This window comes from Ammospiza caudacuta, chromosome 1 (genome assembly GCF_027887145.1).
Source record: "Ammospiza caudacuta isolate bAmmCau1 chromosome 1, bAmmCau1.pri, whole genome shotgun sequence".
Taxonomy (NCBI): Eukaryota; Metazoa; Chordata; class Aves; order Passeriformes; family Passerellidae; genus Ammospiza; species Ammospiza caudacuta.
Genome location: NC_080593.1, coordinates 26,440,937 through 26,464,408, shown reverse-complemented (window position 1 = coordinate 26,464,408; position 23,472 = coordinate 26,440,937). Strand labels below are relative to the sequence as shown.

The following is a 23,472-nucleotide window of genomic DNA, read 5'->3' as shown; positions in this document are numbered from 1 at the left end:
TTGTGCACAAAGAGCTCCTCTTTCCCGTCCCTCCTCCCAGCAGATGGAAACTAGGATGACTGGGATTGTAATTAGGCACATCAGCATGGAGGAAGCAGAGAAGAGAGAAGATTTGTGTCTGAGAAATTCCCTGCTCAGACTCTGTGGCCTGGCCTGAGCCAGCACACCACCAGGCACTTTGGAAAGGCACCTGTAAGGTCAGGCTGGACGGACCTGGGACAAAAGGGTCAGGGAGGAAATCCTCAGGTAAGAATCATTCCCCCTATTTACCTCAAATTTCATCATCTTCATAATGTAATAAACATTACTTAATAATAATAAACACTGTGGAAAGGGATTTCTCTAGGCCAGAGGAGTTTTATGATCAATAGATACATACAAGGGGAAAAGGTAAATAGAGCAACCCAAGTGTTGCTTTGTAATTGTGTTGTTAAAAGCATTTCTGTCAGCTATTAGACCCTCAATACTTTTAAATATAAGAGCAGACAGCCAAATTGTAACCTTTTTTTTTTTCCTCCCTGATCAAAAGCTTAGGATATTCTAATTTCCAATGCCACCAGTGCTCTACACTAAATCTCACTGTGGGGATGCCTTCTCTCCTCTGTATTGCTCAGGCAAAGCCTACACTGATCCCGTTTGCTGAGACTGCTCTGCACACATCACCTGTTTGAATACCAATTTCAGTGGAAAGCCTCTAAAAGAGACAAATTATTGGTCATAATCTCCAGACAACAGTGATATTATCAGAAGTGATCTCCAGGCTGCAGTGATATATCAGAAATGGATGATGTTTCAAAGGAGAACTTTTTCAGTGTTATCTTCATCGTTTCTTTGGGAGAGCAGAATATGAGTTTGTGCACAAGCCAGAAAAACTCTTTGAAGCAAGATGAGGCAGAAGGTGCCAGAAAGGCCTTGTTCAGTTAATTTATCTAAAACCAGAATAACCTATTTGCAAATTTCCAAGTAAGATTTTATCCTTCAGTTGAATTACTTCATCTGTTTAATAAGGGTGTAGTAGGTGATTTTTATTCTTCCTAACTATATAGGAGAAAATAATCTTTGTGCAGCTAAATTGCTGTTGCCAAGGTCACACTGGGAACATTTTTCTTGCTCTGTGCCATTAAGATTATAAAACCCAATCTAATACCAACAAGTAATGTTTTGAGACAGTGTGCATGTAGTCTTATAAACAGCCAGAGACTTCCATTGCTACAGGAGATCCTTGCAGAGCAAATCTTATCTGACTTTTCTTTGATATCTGTGGTGAACAGACCAGTCTTGGAGTGACTCCCTGTTCTAGCACACAGCCTTTAGCATCACATCTGAAGTCTCCCCTCCTGGTTTAGGCAGGGTGAAGTGGCACAGGCAAACTGCTAAGGCTGGCAGATCACAGAAGACGAATTTGCTCGGTTTAAAAAAAGGCAAATTGTTTTCCAAGAAGGCAGAGTTTGACTTCATCAGCGCCTCTCATGCTTGGAGGAGCTGTGTCAGGCATCTGTGATCACCTTTGCTTTAAGCACTACCACCCTGCAGATGTGTGTCTACCAGGATATGCCCCATGCTGGAAATCATCTGTCAGTCCCAGCTGGGTGGAGCAGAGGATCTCCCAGATACTGATGTTTCTAAAATAGGGTACAGCTTTCTTCAGAAGAACAGACAGCCATCAGAGGTGGTGGTGAAGTCTCTGAGTTTGAGAAGACTCAGAAGTCTTAATTATGAAGGTGAACAGTTTTGGACAAAGCCTGGAAAATGGCTTTATTCCTACCGTTTCTCTCAGATTTGTACAAATCAATAGCTATAACAACAGTGTTACACAAAATTTCTGATGTGAATAACTGTAACATGAAATAATTTAGCTAGCTAGCCTCTAAGTAAACCAAAATATGTCAGCCATCTTTGTTCACTCGCTCTATTTTTTACAGCTGTCCTAGGATTAAATAATTTGTCTTCAATGTATGATATTAAGATTCAAGATGAATTTTAATACTCACTTGTACTGTAAAGCATTTGAGAGATCTTCAGGAAAACACTACATTTCCATTCCAATCAATGCTTCTTTATTGATGCCATTTCTTAACAGGATGGCAACTTCAAGTTTTGAAGCAGTTATTTTAACTTGATCATTGGGTAGGTGCATATACTGCAATCTACATCTGGTAAAAAGGAAGTTTTAAATTCCTCTATTAAACCAGTATCAATTGCCATTACAACACTTTCCTACTTTGCCCCCAAAACAGAAGTTCAATTACAACATGAACTACATTAAAGGATAGTGAACATTAACCCCATGTGTCCACTTTTAGCCATAATTATACTATGATTCATATGTAATACCTGCAAGTACTGTACTATTACTTGAAATAAAATTTGGCAGTCCTTTCTGGGATAAATTTAGTGCATATCTTCTATTCCACCCTGACAAATAGAGGGAGAAGTGTAGATGTTTTTTATTTGAGAGACAACTGAAGGAGAACTAGGCAAACTGCAGAAGATATAATAACAAAACCAATAAGAACAAAAAGATCCTCTGAATAAATTGATAATACAGATATTAAATATTCTACATAAGCCCTATCTAAACATATCAGAGACAAACTCAAAGGAATCTAAAGGAACAAAATGCAAAGGAATCTTAAAGTGTCTTCAAGAGCAGAATAAGCCAAGCAGTAGTTTGCACCAGTAGTTTTAAAAAACAGCTGGAAAAGGAAATTACACTACAGCTCAGCTCACAATATGTCACATGTTGCTTCATTTTCTAAAGGAAAACAGACAAATAGCAGAACTCTTCATAAAAAGGCTGGCACAAGGTCAGACTAAAGTTCTGCTAGTATCAGTTGCTTTAAATAAGTAATTCCCACCTCTGTGATGGGCTATTCCACCTGGGGCTTTGTTTTCTGAGCCCATCTGCTTCTTTTCCAGTGAGATTTAGATGGATGCTCAAAGCTGACCTCCCAGAACACTTACATGAACATTTGGATGTGAGAGGCTACTCTAACCATGATGCTGATAGCCACAAAGGGTTGGATGAAGGATGTTTATAATCAAGGCTCATCTTTTTTTTGTTTGCTTGTGAGCAGTTTCTTTCATGTTTTGTTATTGAAGTACACGTGTCAACTGACTTGAGAGGACAGCCTTGTAAATTAGATCTTTGATCTCAAGGGTTTATTTTATCTTTGCAGCAAGGAAAAGTGAATTGAATTGGCTAGCAGAACTAAGACCTCTCTTGTCTCTGGTCTACAGCTGCTGCATCCTTCTGGGGTCACCATAACTTCCACTTCCATCACTAGGTACTCTCTTTTGCTACAGAATTAATAAAAGGCTTCTCCAACACCTCATCATAACCTGTTGAAATCTTTACAACTTCTGGTTTATTTTATGAACCATACAGCCAGACTTTTGCTTTTGTAGAAGGGAGAAAACGCTGAGCTGTGATGCAACAAAGCTCTTTGAGCTACTCTGATACAGTATCAGAAAGTAAACTTTAATGGAATATTCAATGACTGTTTTTGGAGTAAAACACAATTTAGAAAGAATTCTGCATGGAAGGCTGCAGACTAAAAAGAAGGATCTGTTCCAAAATGTTCACACAGTATGTGATCCACTGATAATCTCCCATTACTTATGCTAATGGGCAGGCACTATTGTGCTGTCTACTACATGTGCACAAAAAGGACTATGGGACATGATACTGATTTGTGTCCTGATTCAGATCACCAGTATGATAGTGTCAGCATATTCTTACCATCTGCACTTCATTCAGTTTCCATGGCTGTGATTCCGGCAGGACAGCTAAGAAAGGGTCTGTGGGAACTCGTCTCTCAGAAGGACATTGAAAAGAAGAGGTAGTAGTTCTCTAGGAGGCTCAAAGTACAAAAATATCTACTGGTAAAGAACACAGTTTCAATGGAAGATACAAAAAGTTAAAATTTTTTTCTTCATTTAAGGAATTTGACATATTGATGGGAAGAAGTCTGGCCTAACACACATGCTTCCTAATTTTGTGAGCTTGTTACAGAAGGTCAGGCTTAGTGTTGATGAAAAGTTGCAGCACAGCAGGGTAGGCTGAATGAACTCAGCTTGGCTTACTAAACCTTTGTCTTGCTACAGCACCAAACAGGAGTCTACCTTTGGAATTTAAGGAGGATATTCTGCTTCTTTGTTGTTGCACAGTCTCTGGCTTCAGGAGATCTGGTTAATCAGGAATGGCCCTGTCATCAGTAGAGGAGTTGCAGTTACTCAGGAAGGGAAGGAGTTACCCCCAGGAGTTGCACTTCTGGTTCCTCTCCCTAGTCACTAGGCTGAGCAGAGAAAACCCAAAGCAAGATGAATGATCATGTCATAACAGAAGGGTGGCTGTGGGCAGGAGGGCAGTTTCTCAAGCTCCAGTTTTATGCTATCGTTCAGAACAACCCTCTCATCTTGCCCAGGAGGCTGCTTTAGTGCTTTTGTGAACGTAACAGGTTCTCCAGCTAAAAATGCAATAAACTGTGTGTTATTTTGAGATACTGTAATTGCTGTGGTGAACATGCTCTTTGCATTTCTCCTTTAGGTGCTTCAGGGTGAAGCCCTCTCCTCTGTGACAACACAAGTGTGTATTTGCTGACTGTCATATCAGGGTTTGGATCACACTGTACAGACACAGCAGAAACCAGATCTGTAAGCACCACCTTGACTGACCTGCTGGACACAGCATTGTCTGGTTCCATCTCTGACTCTGTCAGCAGGGAGTTGTCTGTAGGGACCATCCCCCAGTCAGCCTTCTGACAGGCTGCTTTGGATGCAGTTGTTCTTTGATTTACCTTTGAACACGTGCCATAAGGCATCAATCCAATTTTAGGGACATTCTCAAGCAAGGGGGAGGTTTGAGGCCCAGCCTCTGCTAAAGGGAGAGCAGTCAGGAGACACATTCCCAGTACCCTTGCTCATCAGTGGTGCTTTGCTGGGTGTAAATTTTACCCTTTACAGGAGACAAGGATGAAGACCAAATGTCTATACCTACTGTCCACATTTCTCATCATGGTGAATACAATCTCCTCCCTACTCTCCTTTGCTGCTCCTTTCCTTTTGAAAGGACACATGTGAGTGCAACAGAGCTCAAATCTGACAAGGTGTAATTATTTTAGATAAACTGTCTAACTTTAGGCAAAAAATTATTGCAAAAAATTACATACCAAGTCAGCTAGCAAATAAAGAACCAGTATTGTGAGTTTGTTTGGTCTTCAACAGTGCTTTACAGCTCTGCTTCTAGACCAGCTCAGCTGAAGAAACATTTCAGATTCAAAATGGACAGCTTGAATGGAAACATGTTATTTGTAGAATGATCCATTTTTTAACTGCTGGATATAAAATAATAATAAAAATTATTTTAGTGCTTTGAGTATGTGTTAACTAAAAAACTCAGAAAACAAAACAGTTCTGAACAACTTCATAAAATTAATTCTTCCTTCAATGTGGCCTGAGTATCTGAGTACTTCCCAGCTCCCAGCCACAGTATTCTCCAAGCAGTGTCATGGATGCCACCTAAACCATTCCAAGTCACCAACACACCACACAGAATCCATCAGATGAGAGTGTGATATATTTTATTAGAAGGACACTAATTTTAAAATGACACTGAAAAGATTTTCAAACTGAATTTCCAAGTTCAAGTTCCCATGAAAGCTGAATGGTCAGAGCTGTAGTAAACAATATAGGTGAAACCACATCATAACTCTCACATATAAAAAATAACTCATTATTACTTGGCTTTTTTATTTGAGTGCAGCACAGATATTCCCCTTGAAACAATACCTTCAAAACATTTAAGAACACAGCTGTCAAAAATATAAAATATGCACATTTAAAAAATTCTAAACCATTAATATTTAACAACCTAAGACATATTCACAATGTAATTTCTTCATCATTTTACAGTATCTATGTCAAATACTGTAAGAGGACCCAAGTCTTAAAATATACGTACTTTACGCTACCACAAGAGTGTAAGAGCATAAAAAATACAGGAAAATATCCACCAACGTTTAGCACAATCTATATATTGTACCTCAAGAGAAAAAAACAAGTGTGTACCACAGGTCACACATCCATCACAAACTGTGATGTGACATCAGAGAGCTGTTGCTGGTGGAACAGCAGCTCTGGTCTTAGCTGGTAAAATGCTCAAAGCTTGTGAGTGGGGACACAGTGGTCTGTGAGAATGTGTGTTTAGGCATTTAGCAGTTTAATTTAGTTGGATAAGAAACAATGTAATGTTTTCCTGTTGTTAAACATTGCCATCTGTACCTCTGGCACACAAATTAAAAAAAGAAGGGTGTGACCATTAAAAGTACGTGTCCTGAGATTTCCTTCTTCAGGGGGCAAAGAGGTTAAAATGGAAAAGCTGATCTGTATATAAATCAGGAACACATGTGGTAATGAGAACAAACAGCAGCCAACAGGCAGGCGGGGACAACTTCTCCAGGCAGGCACAAAATGAGACAGACAAAATACAATCTACTGGAAATGGGAAGGAAGCAATTGATTCTCACTTTAAAATTGGTAAGTTTAACCAATTCTATTAAGTCTTAATGATTACTTAAGGGCTTGTAATTAACTCTGAGTTTAAAAACTTGGTTTCACTGAAAAGCTCTCTGTCCAGTAGTGCAGAGCAGCATTGCTTTAGCATTAATATTGGTTTCTATCTGTACAAAATCAAGAGGTGATCTTAATATGTGTAACAGGATCTATGTGTTTTGTAACTAATTGAAATAACAAAACAGTTGAGACATAGACTTCCTCTTAAAGTCAAATGTTTGTGTCTGCAGCCTACCTACTGGAAGTAGATACCAGCAGCCAGTCTCCTACTGAGGCTTGATTTCTTTGGAAATAAATGCAGTATTTAATGTACTAAGTTATAGTTCTCTTAAAGCTAAGAAATATATCACAGTTGTGAATAACTACGCCTTTGATATACCAGCGGCAAGCCCCCAAATATTAGTCAATTAAAGTAAGTCTTTATCTTCAACTTAAGACTTGTTCCTTGACAGAGGCAGAAAAGATAAAGAGAACATTACGGATCACAAAGCACTGAATTTTCAAGTGTGAAGTCATACCAAAACCTTGATAAATTATCATTGATGTCGTAGGTGAGCAGCCGGTCAGGAACGTCCCCGTGGGTGCCCTGCACTGCTAACACATGTGGCGCCAGGGCAAAGGGGACATCGCTCAGGAGATCTGACATGAAAGGGCTGCTCTCCAAAGCCTGGCTCCTTTGATTTCCCATCTCTGTGCTTGATACAGGCAACTGTGACCGCTGCCCCGCATTTATCTAAAGAGAACAGAGGAACAGAAATTTACACACTGCAAATCAGGCTGCTATGGCTTTTTACTTAGAACCACAAGGACCTACTAACAAAGGGAAACAAAAGAAACCCCAAACAAATAAATAAAAGCAGTTTCAGAGTTCAGTTTAGGTAGATCTAAAATAGCAATTCTTAATACATGTTGATATAATTATTTGGTTCAGGTCCACCAGAATTAAGGCTGAAACAAAAATACGACTATTTGTAATGATTACTGAGATCACAGAAACACAGAATATGCTGAGTTGGAAGGGAAATTTGGATCATTGAGTCCAACTCCTGACTCTGCACAGAGCACCCCAAGAGTCACACCATGTGCCTGAGAATGTTGTCCAAACACTTCTTGAACTCAGACTGGCTACCCAGCATTACTCTGTATTTATGAAACCCATAAGGCTCATGGGACTTTTTGTCATTATGTTCAGTCTTGTTTAGGGGAAATTATTTCATACAATTCCTTTCATAAACTGATGAAGCTCCATCTTTTGTTCCCCTTGTGCCTTTTCAGAAGTTGTCCAAGAAAAGCATGACTTTAAGTGATTAAGAACTGTCCTATCCCAGTTATTTCAAAGGATTAATGATGTTGCTTGCCAGTGTGAAATAGAATTGCATGACAGGCTGGTAAGTTCTTTTGTATAGGGAAATATATGCAGTGCCAAATAAGTTCTTTATAGAAAAAACACAGTTCAAACTTAAAAAACAACAACAACAACCCAAGACGCAAAACCAATAAGGAATATAAAAACTTGCAGAACAACAGAAGTAGTCAACACAATTTAAGAGAATAATATTGGACACAATAGACTTGCAAGCTTTGATCCTGACCTACCAATATGATCTTACCAAGTGTTTATCCTGGCACTTTTGCCATTTAACAAACAAAGAAAATATTATTTACTCTGCCTCTAGAAATCAAATGTAATTTTTTTACTGTTTATAGCAATAAAATTCTATACAAAATGATACCTCTCATTAGGCACCCATAATGATGTTCCTGATAACAGGCTCTGAGCAACCTGGTCTAGTGGAAGGTGTCCCTGGCAATGGCAGGGGAGCTGGGATTTAAAGATGATCTTTAAGGTTCCTTCCAACCCAAACCACTCAGTGATTCTGTGATCTCTAGGAGCGAGATGTTTGTTGTAAGGATTTCTACTTTGTATCAGCACACATACAGAGATATTCAGTAACATGTTCGAAAGTGCTTAACAAGTCATGTCAGAGCCATGAACACAGACAGGAATTTTTGACTTTGATGAAGCCCAGACTTCTTCCTTTCAACCTCCCATATTCAACATGCAGCCAGAAAACTCCAAAGCTTACACAGCTATTAGGGAAGGAAGAGCACTGAAAGCTTGAAACACTAATTTGGTATTCGCTTGATCCTAAGAGTGAAATGGGTCCAGTCATATGGAGGTTGCCTGCACCCATGATTTTTAGGGGTGTAGTGCTGCTCAATATCTGACCTATGCTAAAGTTGAATATCCCAGATGATGGCTGTTCCAGAGACCCTGAGGGCGTTGCTGTCTGACAGAAGAACAGCTTGGGTGGTGGGGTGGTGGTGGGTGCTTTGTTTTCTTGCCCAGAGCATTTAGCCCAGGGAAAAGGTACTTCATCTTCTTCTGAAAGAAAGGACTGGCTTTGCCTTGAACACAGCCTGAGCACTAGTCATTCCTTACACAATCCAACATTCCCTCTGGTAGGACAGATAAACCAGCACTGTCCTGGGTGGCACGTGCTCCTCCACAGCCTGCTGGGCACAAGGGTTAGTGAGTGGTGCTGCACTCAAAGGGGCCCTGACTTGGAAGCTTTTGTTCATACAATGATTTGAAACCAAAGGCTTAAGATAAACTTCCCAAGATCTGTTACTATCATGTCAGAGGCTAATAATGGAAAATTTCTGAAGGTTAAGAAGTTTATTAAAAGGAGTGATTGCTACATACAGTTACTAACCTTACTGGTTATGATCCAATACACAACAACATTCTCCATGCTACTGTAATACTGGTATGGCTATTACTACAGAATTCCTACAGCTACAGTTTACAGATATGTCTTTATTTTCCCTGTCTTCCCTTTTCTCAGTTCTCCATTTTTAGATGTAGTTAACAGCTCTTCAGAAAGCTACATGCAACAGCAAAGGCAACAGCTCTTAGAAAAGATTTATTTTGGCTTTCCTTACTGATTCTGGCACCTTTAGAGGACAGGGACAATAGGAAAGCTAGCAGAGAAGTCAGGAAGATAGTCTGCATAATTCTCCTATTCCAGCTTTCCAAGCTGTGAGCAAAAAACAATGGGCAATAGTACTGGAATTCTGTAAGTTCAGGAAAAACACTAAAACCTCTTGTACTTTTCTCATCAGCACAGTTATCTCCAATCAGCTCTCCCTTTAAGAGGTATTAGCTTCTATGGCTGCTCATTGCTAACATTTTGAGAGAAGTCTTCCTTCTTGCCAGGGCCCAAGGTATGCATTAGAACAGAAGTCATAAACATCTTCTGGTACACACATATTCTCTTGCTAAGAACACTGCCAAACAGACAGAACATTTATTTATGTTAATATTCATCTGAAAAAATGCCCCACAACACTTCAGGTGAGTCCTTAAATTTGTTGCTGCTGTAAACTTAAAAACTTCACTTAATTTCTACTCGGCCAGAATTTATTACATTCCCTCTTGAAAGAAAGAAAGAACTTCATTTATTGAGGTGTTGGTATTTGCTTGTCTTTCATCATTCCCATATTCTGAAGGGAAGCCAGAAAGCCCCAGCTGAAAAACTGGGTTACATCTAGGAATCAATTAAACCAGATCTTCAAAGACCTTTCTGCCTCCCTCCCCTCCCACATTTCAGGGGAAAACGATCCCTCACTCACTGTCCTATTCCCATCATTCAGATGATAATCAGAAATCCCTAGAATCTAATGTTTATTTTGATTGGCAAATTATACTTTTATGAGCACCTGTTTATATCTCAATTGTCCCCCAAGCTGGGTGAAGACAATTTACAATTCAAATTAGACCATCACGTGGCGAAACTAACTTCAAAGAGGGGAAAAAAGTCAGAGCAAGAACAAAGCATCTTGGATATTTTTTCCTCCATAAACTTTACATTTGTTAGAATGGTGCTAAATGGGCAGACCCAGAAATTGAAGACCTTTCTGTACACAGCAGATACAATATACTGACAGTGATGGAGCAAGGACCAGCTTTGCTAACTCCCAAGTCCCATTCTATGGTTGAAAGCAAGATTGCAGTAAGGAAGGATGAATTATGTTAGAATTATTTTACTGTGAAAGCATCATATTACCAAAATCCATCTCTGCATACTGTCAGTGAGGTTCTTAATAGTCTTAATAGGTTATGATTCTATTTGAATAGTCAAAATATTATCAGAAAGAAAATGGTTGACATAAACACAGTACTGGTAAGAAACAAAGGAAAGTGTCAGGTCAATTTAACAAATGCCATGATCTTATCTTAATTCCAGTGGTCTTTGGGTCTTAGTTTACTCAACCCCTCATGAGAAGGTCTTGGGCCTAATATGACAAGCTCCATTCACAACACAAATGAAAAAGGAGTCTAGATTTTCTATTTCAGTTTCACATTTAATCTACTACTATCTCTCCCATGAGAACAGTTATTTTTAATGATCTTAAAAAGTTTGCCTTCACTTTTTTGTTTATAAGAAATCACATTTTATATTACTTCTCTATATGAAGAAAAAGTTCCTGTCCTGAAGAATTCAGGTAACAAGAAGTAATTTTTCAGTTCTGCCTAGAGCAGTCACCCCAGGCATTGCCCTTTGCAATGCAGAACTGCTTCTGAGCATTCCTGTAGTGATATTTAGATGCTGGCCTCCTGCGCAAGACCCTATCAAACCAGACATGTTTCTGTGCTTCCAAAATGTGAAGATAACCTTAAATGGGCTAAGATGTATCTTATCCATGTGCTGCAGCACTCACATGAGTGAAAAGGCCTTGCTGAAGCCAGGTTCCCCATCAGGCTTTCAGGTAATGTGATGAAGAACTGGACCCTCTGGTGGAGAACATCAGGCACCCATGGGTGCAAACACCAGCACAGAATGGTCAAGGTTACACACACAGGTCAAGGTTATGAAATGGCTTATGCTTTATGCATGCATTCTTCAAGCACATATAGAAGTGCAAGTCCTAGAGAATTCGATATTGCACATTAGTCACACTGGTTTCTACTGAAATGCCTAACTTGCTTAGCCAGAGTACAGTGCATTCAGAGCATATTATCTGGACATTAGCTAAACTGAGCACTGCCAAATGCTATGACACACAATCCTGTTGTGAGAAATATTAATTGAATGGACCGAGAAGATCACTGATTTATATTTCACCATACACCAAGGAGTCGAAAAATTAGTAAAAATTACATAAGGCATGGCAATAAAATTTAATTCAAATAAGCACAGTGTCTTCTGTATTCTTGGTTTGCAATCCAAAAGAACAGGGAGAAGAGAAACACTACGTAAATATATATAGTAGCTGGCCACCAGATACTAATTGTGCTCTGAAAACAATGTTATTTTGAAACAAGCAAAGTATAAAACTACCCTCTAAAGTAAATTATTCCTTTTTTCTCTTTGTTAAAAGATGTTTCTCAGCTGTTTTTAAAAACATCTAATTTGCTGCATGTCTTTGTATTAACCATAAAGTTTGCCAAGAGTCTCATAAGGAAGAAAAACCACACATTTTACAATGTACTGGAGAAACTGCATTTACAGTGTTCTGAAGGAGAATCAAAGATTAGTGCCAGCATTATTATTATCCAAACCCTCAAACAAGGTTTTCTATCAAAAATTATTATTTTTTAAAAAAATTACACATTTTGTAAGAAAGATGGGTTTTTTCCAGAAACAGACCTATTTTTCTTTTAAAAACAGCCTTGAGAAAGAAACAGTACCTTTAGTCTTCCAGAATATTTAGTAAATATCCAGCAATATAATACTTATGACAGACACTTGCTATGTGACTGGTGATAAAAAGTTATCTTTATTTTAGGCAACTTCATGGTATTACTGGAAATAGTGAATCATAAGGTATCTAGAATTCATTTAGCACTATGCAGTAGTTACTGATGTACCTAGAAATGGAAATTGTCATATGGGATTGTTCCTCCAATGTGCTTTGGTTGATGCTTTAGGGTACTCACTGGATGTCCTTAGAAAATTTGTGGGAACTCCAGAATGAGTATCTCCATTGATGACAACAATTCACTTTTCAAATAGAAATGGTAATGGCAAAGATGAACAGAGGAGGAAAGAAAAATTATTCACAAGGTTTGCATTCAAAAATTTAACCTAGAGGAACAGAATAATAGAATCAATAAGATTGGAAAAGACCTCTGGGATCACTGAGTCCAACCTATCACCAGACACCACCTTGTCAACCAGACCATGGCACTGAGAGCCACGTCCAGGATTTCCTTAAACACCTCCAGGGATTATGACTCCATGACCTCTCTGGCCAGTCCATTCCAATTTTAACAACCCCTTCTGTGAAGAAATTCTTTCTGACATCCAAAATTCCCTCTGATGTCCATGCAGGATCAGTAAAACCTTGCTGGTGGTGGGGAAAGTGCACAACATGATAATTTTCAAGTACCACAAAACCCCCAACCCAAAACATGAATACAAAACCAGCCCAACACACCCGTAAGCATGTGACGTGCTTCCTTACAGGACTGTAAGGAGGGAACAAACCCACCTGGACAAGCACAATACAGATGCCCTGTGGTTTCAGAAAACCACATGTGAATAATGAGAGATGCTATTCTTTCAAGGTTCACTCAAAATTGTAATCAGCCCTCTCCTCCAGAGACTCGAGAGAAAAGCTACTCTGAGCTGGGAGAGCAAAATTAGATGTCTTACATCTAATGTAGGACATTAGTGCTGGAGACCTTGCAGTAGCTTCTTGCTATATCCAAATTTCTTCTGGTTGGTTGCTTGCTTTCTTAGCAGAATTGCAGTGTCTGGGATTGCAGCAGAGGCCAAGGACTGGTGCTCTCAGGGGCTGCAGGAGGGCAGACCTGCAGGCTGAAGGGTTTGGGTTAACACTGAGTCCTTGAGGAGATTTTTAAAAGCAAGAATGGTTCTCAGTGGAAATCAGCTTTCCCCTTGGCTTTGGGCTCTAGTTTCCAAGCTTCTTATCAAACTTATTTTGCAATACAGCAGCAATTTGTCTTTCTTAAAGAGCTGCTGCTACCTGTACAAGTTTATCAATACTGCTATTGAGAGTAAAATAGAACCATTTTTTAAAATAAAGAGTTTAAGAATATTTTAACTAATTTTTGACATACATTTTAGGTATTTTTCTTTCTCCTCTAGAGTATGCTTTTCAGCTGTTTCTTAACTAGAATGGAATCAAGGTCAGGTAATTGTCACTGAAATCTTAAAGAAAAAAATTCTAAATAAACAATGAAAAGAGGCTCTGACATTCTACAGTTTTTCTTTATTACAGCAAAGCTCCTCATGTAGTATCTTGATCTTGGCCTGCAAAGAACAGCAGGAAAAGTTTTGCTAAACCATACTTTCAGTATCAATACTGATGTACATTTCTGAATCCTTATTGGCATTAAAGCAATTGGAAAAGGGCAATTACTAGAAGAACTCTATAGTGTAAATGCAGAATAAACTTGCTGTAATTAGATGTGATTATTACCCTCTCAAACAGCCATAAAACTGTTAATCTCTGTAGAGGGGGAGAACTGCAAGGTCACCATTTGGACTCTGGATACTCTGAATGTTCCATGGTTAAAGTGTGTTAATGTAAAAAAATGTACATTTTCTGTAAAAAATATGGTTTTTTCCAGAAGCAGACCTATTTTTCTCAATAATCCTAGTAAATACTAGAGATGCCTGTGAGTTATTTATGAGAACTTATAGAATGTAATTCTACCCTGAAAAGTATTCTAAAGTACTACAAAAGACTTCAAATCTAGTGTCTAAACCAACTACCTTATTTTGTCATCCTAGGAAAAAAAAAAATACTTTCTTTGTTACCAATTTTGCAAACTCAAACCAGTACAAGATGAAGGTTCTGGTTTTACTCAATTCCCTATAACAATACATCAAAGAAAATATTTTGAGGGGGGTTAGTGATAAATTTAGATATATTTATAAATATATATTTATAAATATATTTAATTTAACATAGCCAAAATTGTATAATGATATTTTTATTTCAAATTCATACTTTTATTCCTTTATTCCTAACTCCTATTATTTATTTCATTCAGTAATTTTTTGAAGACAGAGAACCAAAACATCACAAATGTGGGCATCTATAATAGGAAACTATTAAAAAAAAGTTCTAAACCTTTATTAAAATTATAAGGCTTAATTTCCTACCATTAAGTAAATTAATTATGCTCTTATGTTTCCTTCTATCCAAACCAATTTCCCCACTGTTGGGTCTGATAATTGAAGACCTGTATCAACCCTTGTGCCCCCTAAATATCAGGGCTCCTTTCCTTGCTGCCTCCCTGTTCCTCTCTGGAGGCCCCTGAGTTTTAGGGCACCATCTTTACAGTGCAGTCCCCTCTGCAAAACAATTATTATTATACAATAATTATACAAGATAATTATTGTAACAAAAATTATCTTAGAAGAAAGACAGGGGTGTGGGTTCAACAAGGAACAGTTTATGTAGATTCTCTGTTCCTTCATAGTATTATGCAAGCTATTCATAGCAAAGATCTCAACATAATAAGCAACATGAACAATATTTAGTATATTGTGCTTCTGCTAATGCCAGGAAATTGTACTAACAAGGCCAGATATTATTTTTCCTTTTTTTCTAAAGCATGTGTGCTGGAAGATTAAAAAGTTAATGAAAATTACTATAGTAAGTGAAATGCAAGCCAGAAGAATTTGAGTAATTGAAAATGCACACAGCTCTAGACATCCACTGCATTCCACAACCACAAATCAGAAGTGAAGGACAAGTCAATATATTGCAAAATGAACAGGCAAGTCTGATAAATGCTGATAATGGATTTGTTTTGTAACTTCAGTATCATCCAGAAGCACAAAGCATTTACATTTATTTTGCTGCTACCTTCATTCATGATGTAATGCAAAATTCAGGTAACTGAGTTTAAACATAGCCAGAGAATATACTAAGGCATTATTTTAATACAAAACTTTAACAGCATAATTAAACAAAAAAATTAAATTAAAAAACAGTATTTAAATAATTTGTTTTAATTTAGCAGCTACATTTCGTCGATGTACTTAGTGACAACAAGATGTGGTATTTTCTCTACTGCCTCAAGCAAAAAAAAAATATCCTAAAGACTTTTGGGAGGTTTATCTCCTGAACAGGAGAAACTCAGACTAACTGGGTCTCTGCATTCTTGTCTCTCTATCTCTTGTTCCCACCCCCTGCTACTGTAGAAGCTCCAACGGGGTATCCTGCTATGGTAGGAAAAAGATGACAGCTTCTCTGAGATGGCAGATGCCCATGGAGCAGAACCTCTGAAATGAGGGCTAACACTGCATTCTCTCATTACTATACTGTGTGAAAATCCAAGGATTTGAATGCAAAAGAGAGCTGTCTACAAGAAAAAAAAAAAAAAAGAAAGGATTTTGACAATTAAACAAAAACAGTAAGAAAATATTTAGCAAACATAGTTGCACACAAAAATAAAGCCAATACATTTTCCAGCAAACTAGAGCAACTGGGAAAAGTATAGATCAGAAGGTTGTTTTGTTGTTGGTTTTGGGGTTTTTTAAAGGAAAGGAAATCTTTACTTGAGTAACTGAGGGAGTCAGTAACATCAATGAAATATCTCCCTAGATTGTCAATATCAATGAGAGGAAAAAGAGGGGAAACAATTTCTATCAGAGGACAGAAAAAGAAAATTATCTTCGATTTGACCTTCAGAAAAGAAGTAGAGGGAACAGAAAAGAATTACTAGTCTGAACTCAGGTCAGTCTTCCTCCAGCAATACCTGGGAACAACATCCTCAGCTGTGCTTTCAAGAGTTTTGTTAAGTAACTAAAGCCTTGGATCTTAAAAGGATTCTTACACAGATATATCAATAAAAATTGCTGTACCAAATGCTATGTTCTGAGGATTTTATCATGCTGCTTAAATTCCAAGCCTGGGGCAAAGCTACCAATATGTCCTGTTTACAAACTTAAAATATTTTAATGCCAAAGTAAAAAAGAATTAAACAAGTATCTTCTCATACAACTTTCCACCTGCTTTCTCCATAGAGATTTGGGTCAGTAAGAGAACGGAAGGATGGGTATTTGACTTTAATTTCCTCCATAAACAGTCTGTTACTGGAACACTTGTCAACACCACCTTCAGCAAACAGGTTACCAGGAGCCAGAGTTTGTAAATCTCCAGACTACAAACAGCAACAAGACTGAGTTGTCCTCAGCACCGACTGAGCGGGTTTTCCAGATTCAGGAATAAAAGTGTCATGACTCTAAAAGCAGCAAAAACCAAATTAATTAATTAATTAATTAATTTTAAAGGAACTAATACTGGTCCACCTCTTTTAAATAAGGTAGCCTCTTTGACTCCTTGTTCTCTATGGATAGAAAATAATTGGCTCACAATGAAAAGCAAGAAAGGTACTTTTTTTTTAAAGATAGATCTGATTTTATCTAGCAGTGCTGTTAATCACATTAAAACAGTAGAAACACATTCCTAAAATTTGTAGTACTGTGGAAGCAAAGAAAATAAAACTGTAAACAAATATTTTATTTTGTATTTTTAAAAAGTGCTTTAGAACAAAATTTGAATATGTTCTTCCCAATGCACAGTCTCTCACAAGAAGGACAGGAGCTGTGAAGTTCCAGTTTGGTTTTTTTCAAAGCAAAAATTACAGCAGAACTACATTGCAGCAAAAGGATCAAACAACACTGATGGGAAGTACAGAAAAACATATTCCTGTCTACCAATATTAGCATTCTGGGCTGAAATGGGACAATTTCCGTGCCATATTTTCTTTCATTAAAATGGACTGCCCACTGCTATTTGTGGTGAGTTTAATGTTTGGTTATTCTTTTCCCTCTGAAAGTGGCAGTGCAACTAAGCTAAGGACATTGTTGTTTCCCTTATTTGCTGTTTAGAGTAATTGTGAACGAGCTGCCCTGCCCAACAGTCTTTCACCCACCATTTTATGCTAATGCACCACCTAGTAAATATCACTGTGCCATATTCACACACAGTCTCATCAAGTAATGTATGATCTACACTGCATTTTAGATCAATTTTAATATTGGGAAAGCCCAGAAGGTTTGCTCTGAGAGGCAGGATGACTAACTGATCAATTTGTTGACAGCAGCAAAGGGAACCAGCATTACTGGCTTTTAGTCTAACCACGTGTATTTGGGCAAGAGATACAGGATAATCAGTAGTTTTATCTGGGATTAGCTAGTCAGAAGATCCCAAAATTAGAGAAAGGCTAAAAAATGTGATGGGAACATATGGGCACCTAGTTTGAGCATCTCTTGCTACAAATAACCAATCAATGTAACTGAATAAGCAAGCAATTAAACCAAATATTGAGTCTCTGCCCAAACTAAATAGGGAATTATGCATAGTGTGCTGCTGCATACATGTACCTTGATCACCATTTGGTGTATATGTCTGAAAATCAGGCCAACGACACTATTTTATGAACTTTTTACATGTGGGAATATACTTTGCTATCTACAGGCACTGAATTATGAAAATATACCACGCCTGTGTGTTGTCCTTTCCCTACAGGATGTCATTTTGTCTTCTGTTGCTCAAACCTCACAAACTGTGCAATCTGACTGCAGCACTGACTCTGGACTCCACAGGCAGGGCTGTGGGAGAGGGGGCTGCTCCAATCCATTTGCTGTGTTCACATGTCTTTGCTGGCCACACAGAACATTCATGCCCCACCTGGGAAGACGGTAAGGCTTCCTCAGTTCTTGTACTGAAATCTCAGCTGAAGTTACACAAAGGGTTTAACAGCATTTCACACTTGCAAAGTGCTATAGAAAAGTGTAAGACATCACTGCATTACATTATTTTAAATGAACTGTTTCCTAAGTTCAGAGAGGAAGTTGGTGACAGCCACGTCAATTCACATCTCTCAATTCCCACCCAAGTTCCCTATATCTAAAAATATAATGCTTTCCTTTAAAAAAAAAGACAATGGACATAGTATTTATGATGCTGCTATGATTACTAAGTATCTGAATGAACACAGCTGGGTATCATGTTACAGAAACCAGTCCAGCTATTCCCCTTAGAATTGAGAAAAAAGGTGATAGTCTCGCAAGACCCTGGGTCTTACTGGTTGACCCTGGGTCAGTAGCTTGCACAAATCACAGTTTATAAAAAGCTGTTTGTGAGGCCACTGAAACGAATCCTTTGTGACATGAGGAGCAGACTTTCTCATATACATACATATACCTAATATATTTATACATAACGTGTATATAATCCCTCCCCTTCCCCCTGAGTTGTCCAATTGTTGTCCAGTAAGGTCAGACAAAAGCCCACTTGTCTACATGTTTTGGAGATTTTCCTAGAATGAAAAGATCCCCTAAACATTTTGGTAAATTATCTAACAGATAGTAATATGAACATTGTAATTTAATGCAGCTTTACAAAGTAAATATGTTATTGCACACTAATACTTGTAACACGTAACAGTTGTAAAATGTAATAGCTGTTATATGCAATGTATTTTTTTTAACTGAATAGGCTATTTACCTTTGTTCTCAGTAAGATCACAAGCATATACTGTGCCTTTCTTATCATATGCCAGCTCTACTTCATATGCACTTTCCATCTGTGGCTGCACATGGATTCCCCAATGAAGTCCCAGCTATTTACCATACACACAAAGGATGAAGGAAGCTAAGAAAGGTGATGTCCATTGCAGCTGCCAAGGCTGCCCACAAGTCATTCTTATTTAAAGATAATGTTAAAACTTCACTTCTTACAGCCTGTGATCATGCATGATAGCTGAGTAAAACATAACATCTTTCTTCTGATGGTACCAGCTTCTCTTTTCAGAGAAAAGTATATGCTTGATGACTCACTGCAGACAGTCTTATTCCAGTCCCTTCTAAGAATGGATAATTTCATTAAGTGATTATTGCTTACATATGCAATTAAGAAGAGAAAAAATATGGACCAACATGCTTTATGGGTTTTGTATATGAAAAAGAAGATCTTAGAGTTAATATGACATATGACAAGCAATTAGTCTGACCAGGCCGTGACTAGAATTCTACCTTATAAGAGCTTCTAAAAAAAAAAAAGCCAAGCTAAGCAACAACATTTTTAATAGATTCTGGATTTTGTCAAAAGAGAGCACACTAATCACAAATAATGTGATCACAATAAATTTGAAATATAAACTGCTTTCTCTAAAGTAAATGTAGGGAATTTAAACTGATGCAACAAATCTAGCCCAGAACACCCTTCTTGTGATTTTAAATATGGGACCCCCTGAACCATAAACCAAGAGTCAGTAAGTGAACAGAGACATGATCAGTAATAACTCCTTTTCCAGTAACTTGTGAAAATAATCCGGACAAACAAACTTAAGGAAAAAAGAACCAAATAATAGGTCTGATAGAAGCAAATTTTTGAATTGAAAAAAAAAAAAAAAGAAAACAAGATAACAGTAATATTATTCATGCCCTGGAATTATATCACCTGATCTGCTCTAAAGGATATCCTAAAAGTCTATCAGCTTCAGCAATACCTGCTAATTTCACTAGAAGGGTAAAAAAAATCTAAATTATTTTTCTACTACTCTGTGGATTCTCAATTCTCATTATCACTTCTACTATATATCTCTTATACTATATATATCTAAATACTATGATATATTTTATATATCATATAAAATGACTCATACATCCCCATACCAGATGTCTAGGAAACTGTTATTTACATACATGCAGAATCCTTTACACAGCAGCTGTATAAAGGATGATTTTAATGAGTCAATGCCAATTAAAACATTTTAAAAATTCCTAATTTATTTAGATACTTCCTAAAATGGTGCATACCTATTTCTATATGCATAAAATCACAGATAATTTAAAATTTACTTCAGGAACTTTGATCTGCTGTGTTCTCAGCTTTTAGCAGCAAATTATGAAAAGAAAGGGCACAAGAATCATAGCAGAACTATTACAATTCATAAAGAAAATTAAGTCCTAAGATGATAAGAATCACAGCAAGGTATATAATTAGAGTGGCTATAACAACAACATATAAATTAGATAATTATGGATTAAGTAATCCCTTGGGAGATTCTCTCTTGGCCTAGAAAACATATAACAAGCTCCTTAGATAGAAGGCAATAACTATTAAGTGTTTGAGGGAGAAGTAGGACTACAAGGAAAAACAAAACAAAAAAAAGACACAGCAAGATAAAAATCCTAATTTAAAATCTAAAGATGGCTTTCAATTTTAGTAGTTTATTTTAATACACTTACTGATCCAGTTTTCCCCCATTAAATCTGCTGACATCTGTTGGCTAAAGGGCCCATGTCAGATTACCCAGAAGTGCAAGATCAAATAAACATGAACTGCTTTTTAAGGTGACAGTAGGGAGATACAAAACACTGCAGTGATTACCAGAAATAGAATTTTTGTTGTTGTTGTTTCTTACATCAATGTAATAATCCCAGGTATGGACACCAGACATACAATAATCTTCATAAATCCTAATTCAAAGCCATACCATCTGTCAAAAATATTTTTTATGTCTCCTAATAGATATGCTACATAATTGCTCTCACAGTAGGGCAAAAATATATGGTTGTACTAATTTGCTTTACCAATTGAATAGCTCATTATCAAAACTAACCCCATCACATTACTGGGCTCTCTAGCACTCTTCATATATCAAAACTAACCTTTCCATTCTGCTATTTTCTATAACCTCAATTTCCCAATGAAAGTAGATAAAGATTGAATTATCTGGAAATTGTATGGTAATAATGGAAAAACCACAAGCATAAAAAAAAACCAACCATAGTGTCTCTTTCTATTATGATTGTGTTGCAGTTAAAATTAGCTTTGTATTTCATGGTCACTAATTTACCAATTTAGTCACTAATAAGACTGATCTAAGTTCTCAGCCCTGCAGAGCACTAACCCTTTTGGACTCAATCCAGAGAAGCACTTAAATGTGTGTGTGACTTTTAGCTCACGAGCCTGAAGCAACTTCAGAGGGATCAGCCACGCTTGATTAGGGCCAGAGCACTCATTACCCTGCTGGACAACAACACATCCCCCTAGGACTGACCAGCGCCAGGAGATGACCCTCCCAACCCCCTGCCCACACTTGAGGAGGTGGAGAGGACATTCCATATGGGAGCTGGTTCAAAGCAGGACACAAAATGTTTGGGCTTAAGTTGGCCTTTGAGAACTCCTTCCTCCAAGGAGTTTCCAATGACCTGCAGTTCCCCTAACATGCATGCAATATCCAAACAGCTGAAAACAACCCCAACTGGGGTATGGCTGGGCTTGCAAGAGGTTCTGCTACACGTTCCTAGTGACAGCAAGACCGGCTTGATGTAAACTTTGATTTGTGCAATGGTTTAAATAATTTATACAAAATGATACAAATATACGAACTTGACAATTCAGTGATTGTACAGCAAACAAATCCAATAGTACCTAAGGAAATGGGAAATTCCAAAGATGACAGCCATTACCAAAAAACAGCCCAGAAAACAATTTCTTCAAAAAATCAAACTCAATTTTTCCCCTTTGAAAATCCATGAACAAAGTATTACGTCATTCTTCTTTAAATCTCATTTCCAAAAGCATTTTTCATGTTCCACAAAGTTTATATCTAATAAGTAGTGAAAAAGCTTATATTTAAAAATAAAAGCAGGTTTCCAGCAACTGAAATGATGAAGCAGTTGATGAACTAAATGTTCTTTTGTTCAGTTCTGCATGATAAATATCAGATGCCACTTTGCAGTAACAACTATATTTTAGCATACTGTTCTACGTTTATCAAGAATTTCTGGTTTTATACTAACAAGGTTATTACTTCAATTGATGTGCTATGTCTCTATGACATATTGAATATGTAATACAATGCTTTTCCAGTTTCTCTAAATTGGTAAATTCTCCCACTAATCTACAAAAATATACTCACCACTGTAAGGAAGAACATTACTTTCCTAATGGTCAGAATTATCCATTTAATTTCCATGATCCACAATTATTCTACTTAATTTGAGAACTTGAGAATTCCTTTGAGTAAATGTAAAGTCCAAATAGTGAAATCTAGACTGGAAAAAATTGCCTAAATAGTGCTGGATCTTAATTTAACTGATTCTGTCCCAAGCCAGTTCATATTTTTGTATTTTTGTGTATTGTATATTTGTGACATGTAAGTAGTTTAATAGAAAGGTGAAAATATATCTTTGTTTCATTTTTCCTATAATATCTGCTATTTTGTTTTGAAAACTTTGCTTCTTCTCTCTAACTCATAAAACTTAAAATCAATACAAGTTCCTCTTTTCCTGAAATTCCACAGAACTGAACAAACCACCGAGTCTGCAGTAACTGGCAGTTCACCATCCCCAGCAAGGACATCACATTAAAGGACACTAGGTTTGTCCTAGTTTGTCCTGCCCAAATCTGCAGGACTTCAGTTGCAAAACACCCTGGCTCAGATGTGGATGTAAAAGTCAGACTAAAACTTTGCAATTGGTTGGAACTAATTCATACTTTAACATTATCAGAAGGCAAAGTACCCATTACTTATAATGAATTAAAGATTTCTGTACAGAATACAGTTTTAATTTTTTTATTAGAAATGAAGACTACAGGCCACACATACACAAAGACCATCCTTAAGAGGTGGAAAATTGTCACACACACCTCTACTATACCTAGGGACTCAGCAATAACAAATAGTGAAACAGCATTGAAAAGAGACAGACAGACAGACACTGTTAGTACCAAGGTGAGATATGGGAAAAAGAGACAGGATAGATTAAGATAAAATAAATGAACCATTGCAAAAGCACAAAAAGTCCAAGCCAAACATCTTCAGTCACCTTGCAAATGTCTAAAACTACATGGCAATGGAAAACAGGCCCATGCTTGGTACAAAAACATTTT

General features: G+C 37.3%; 1 protein-coding gene across 5 annotated transcripts in view; it reads right to left on the bottom strand.

Moving 5' to 3' along the window:
* Positions 1–5,600: 5,600 nt before the first annotated feature.
* Positions 5,601–23,472, bottom strand: part of UMAD1 (UBAP1-MVB12-associated (UMA) domain containing 1) — a 78,003-nt gene continuing 60,131 nt past the window's right edge. For all 5 annotated transcript variants that reach the window (XM_058806513.1, XM_058806495.1, XM_058806503.1 and 2 more), the window contains one exon: positions 5,601–7,306. In XM_058806513.1, coding sequence (XP_058662496.1) covers positions 7,049–7,306 — 258 coding nt within the window. In that variant the 3' untranslated portion in view covers positions 5,601–7,048. The remainder of the gene's footprint in view (positions 7,307–23,472) is intronic.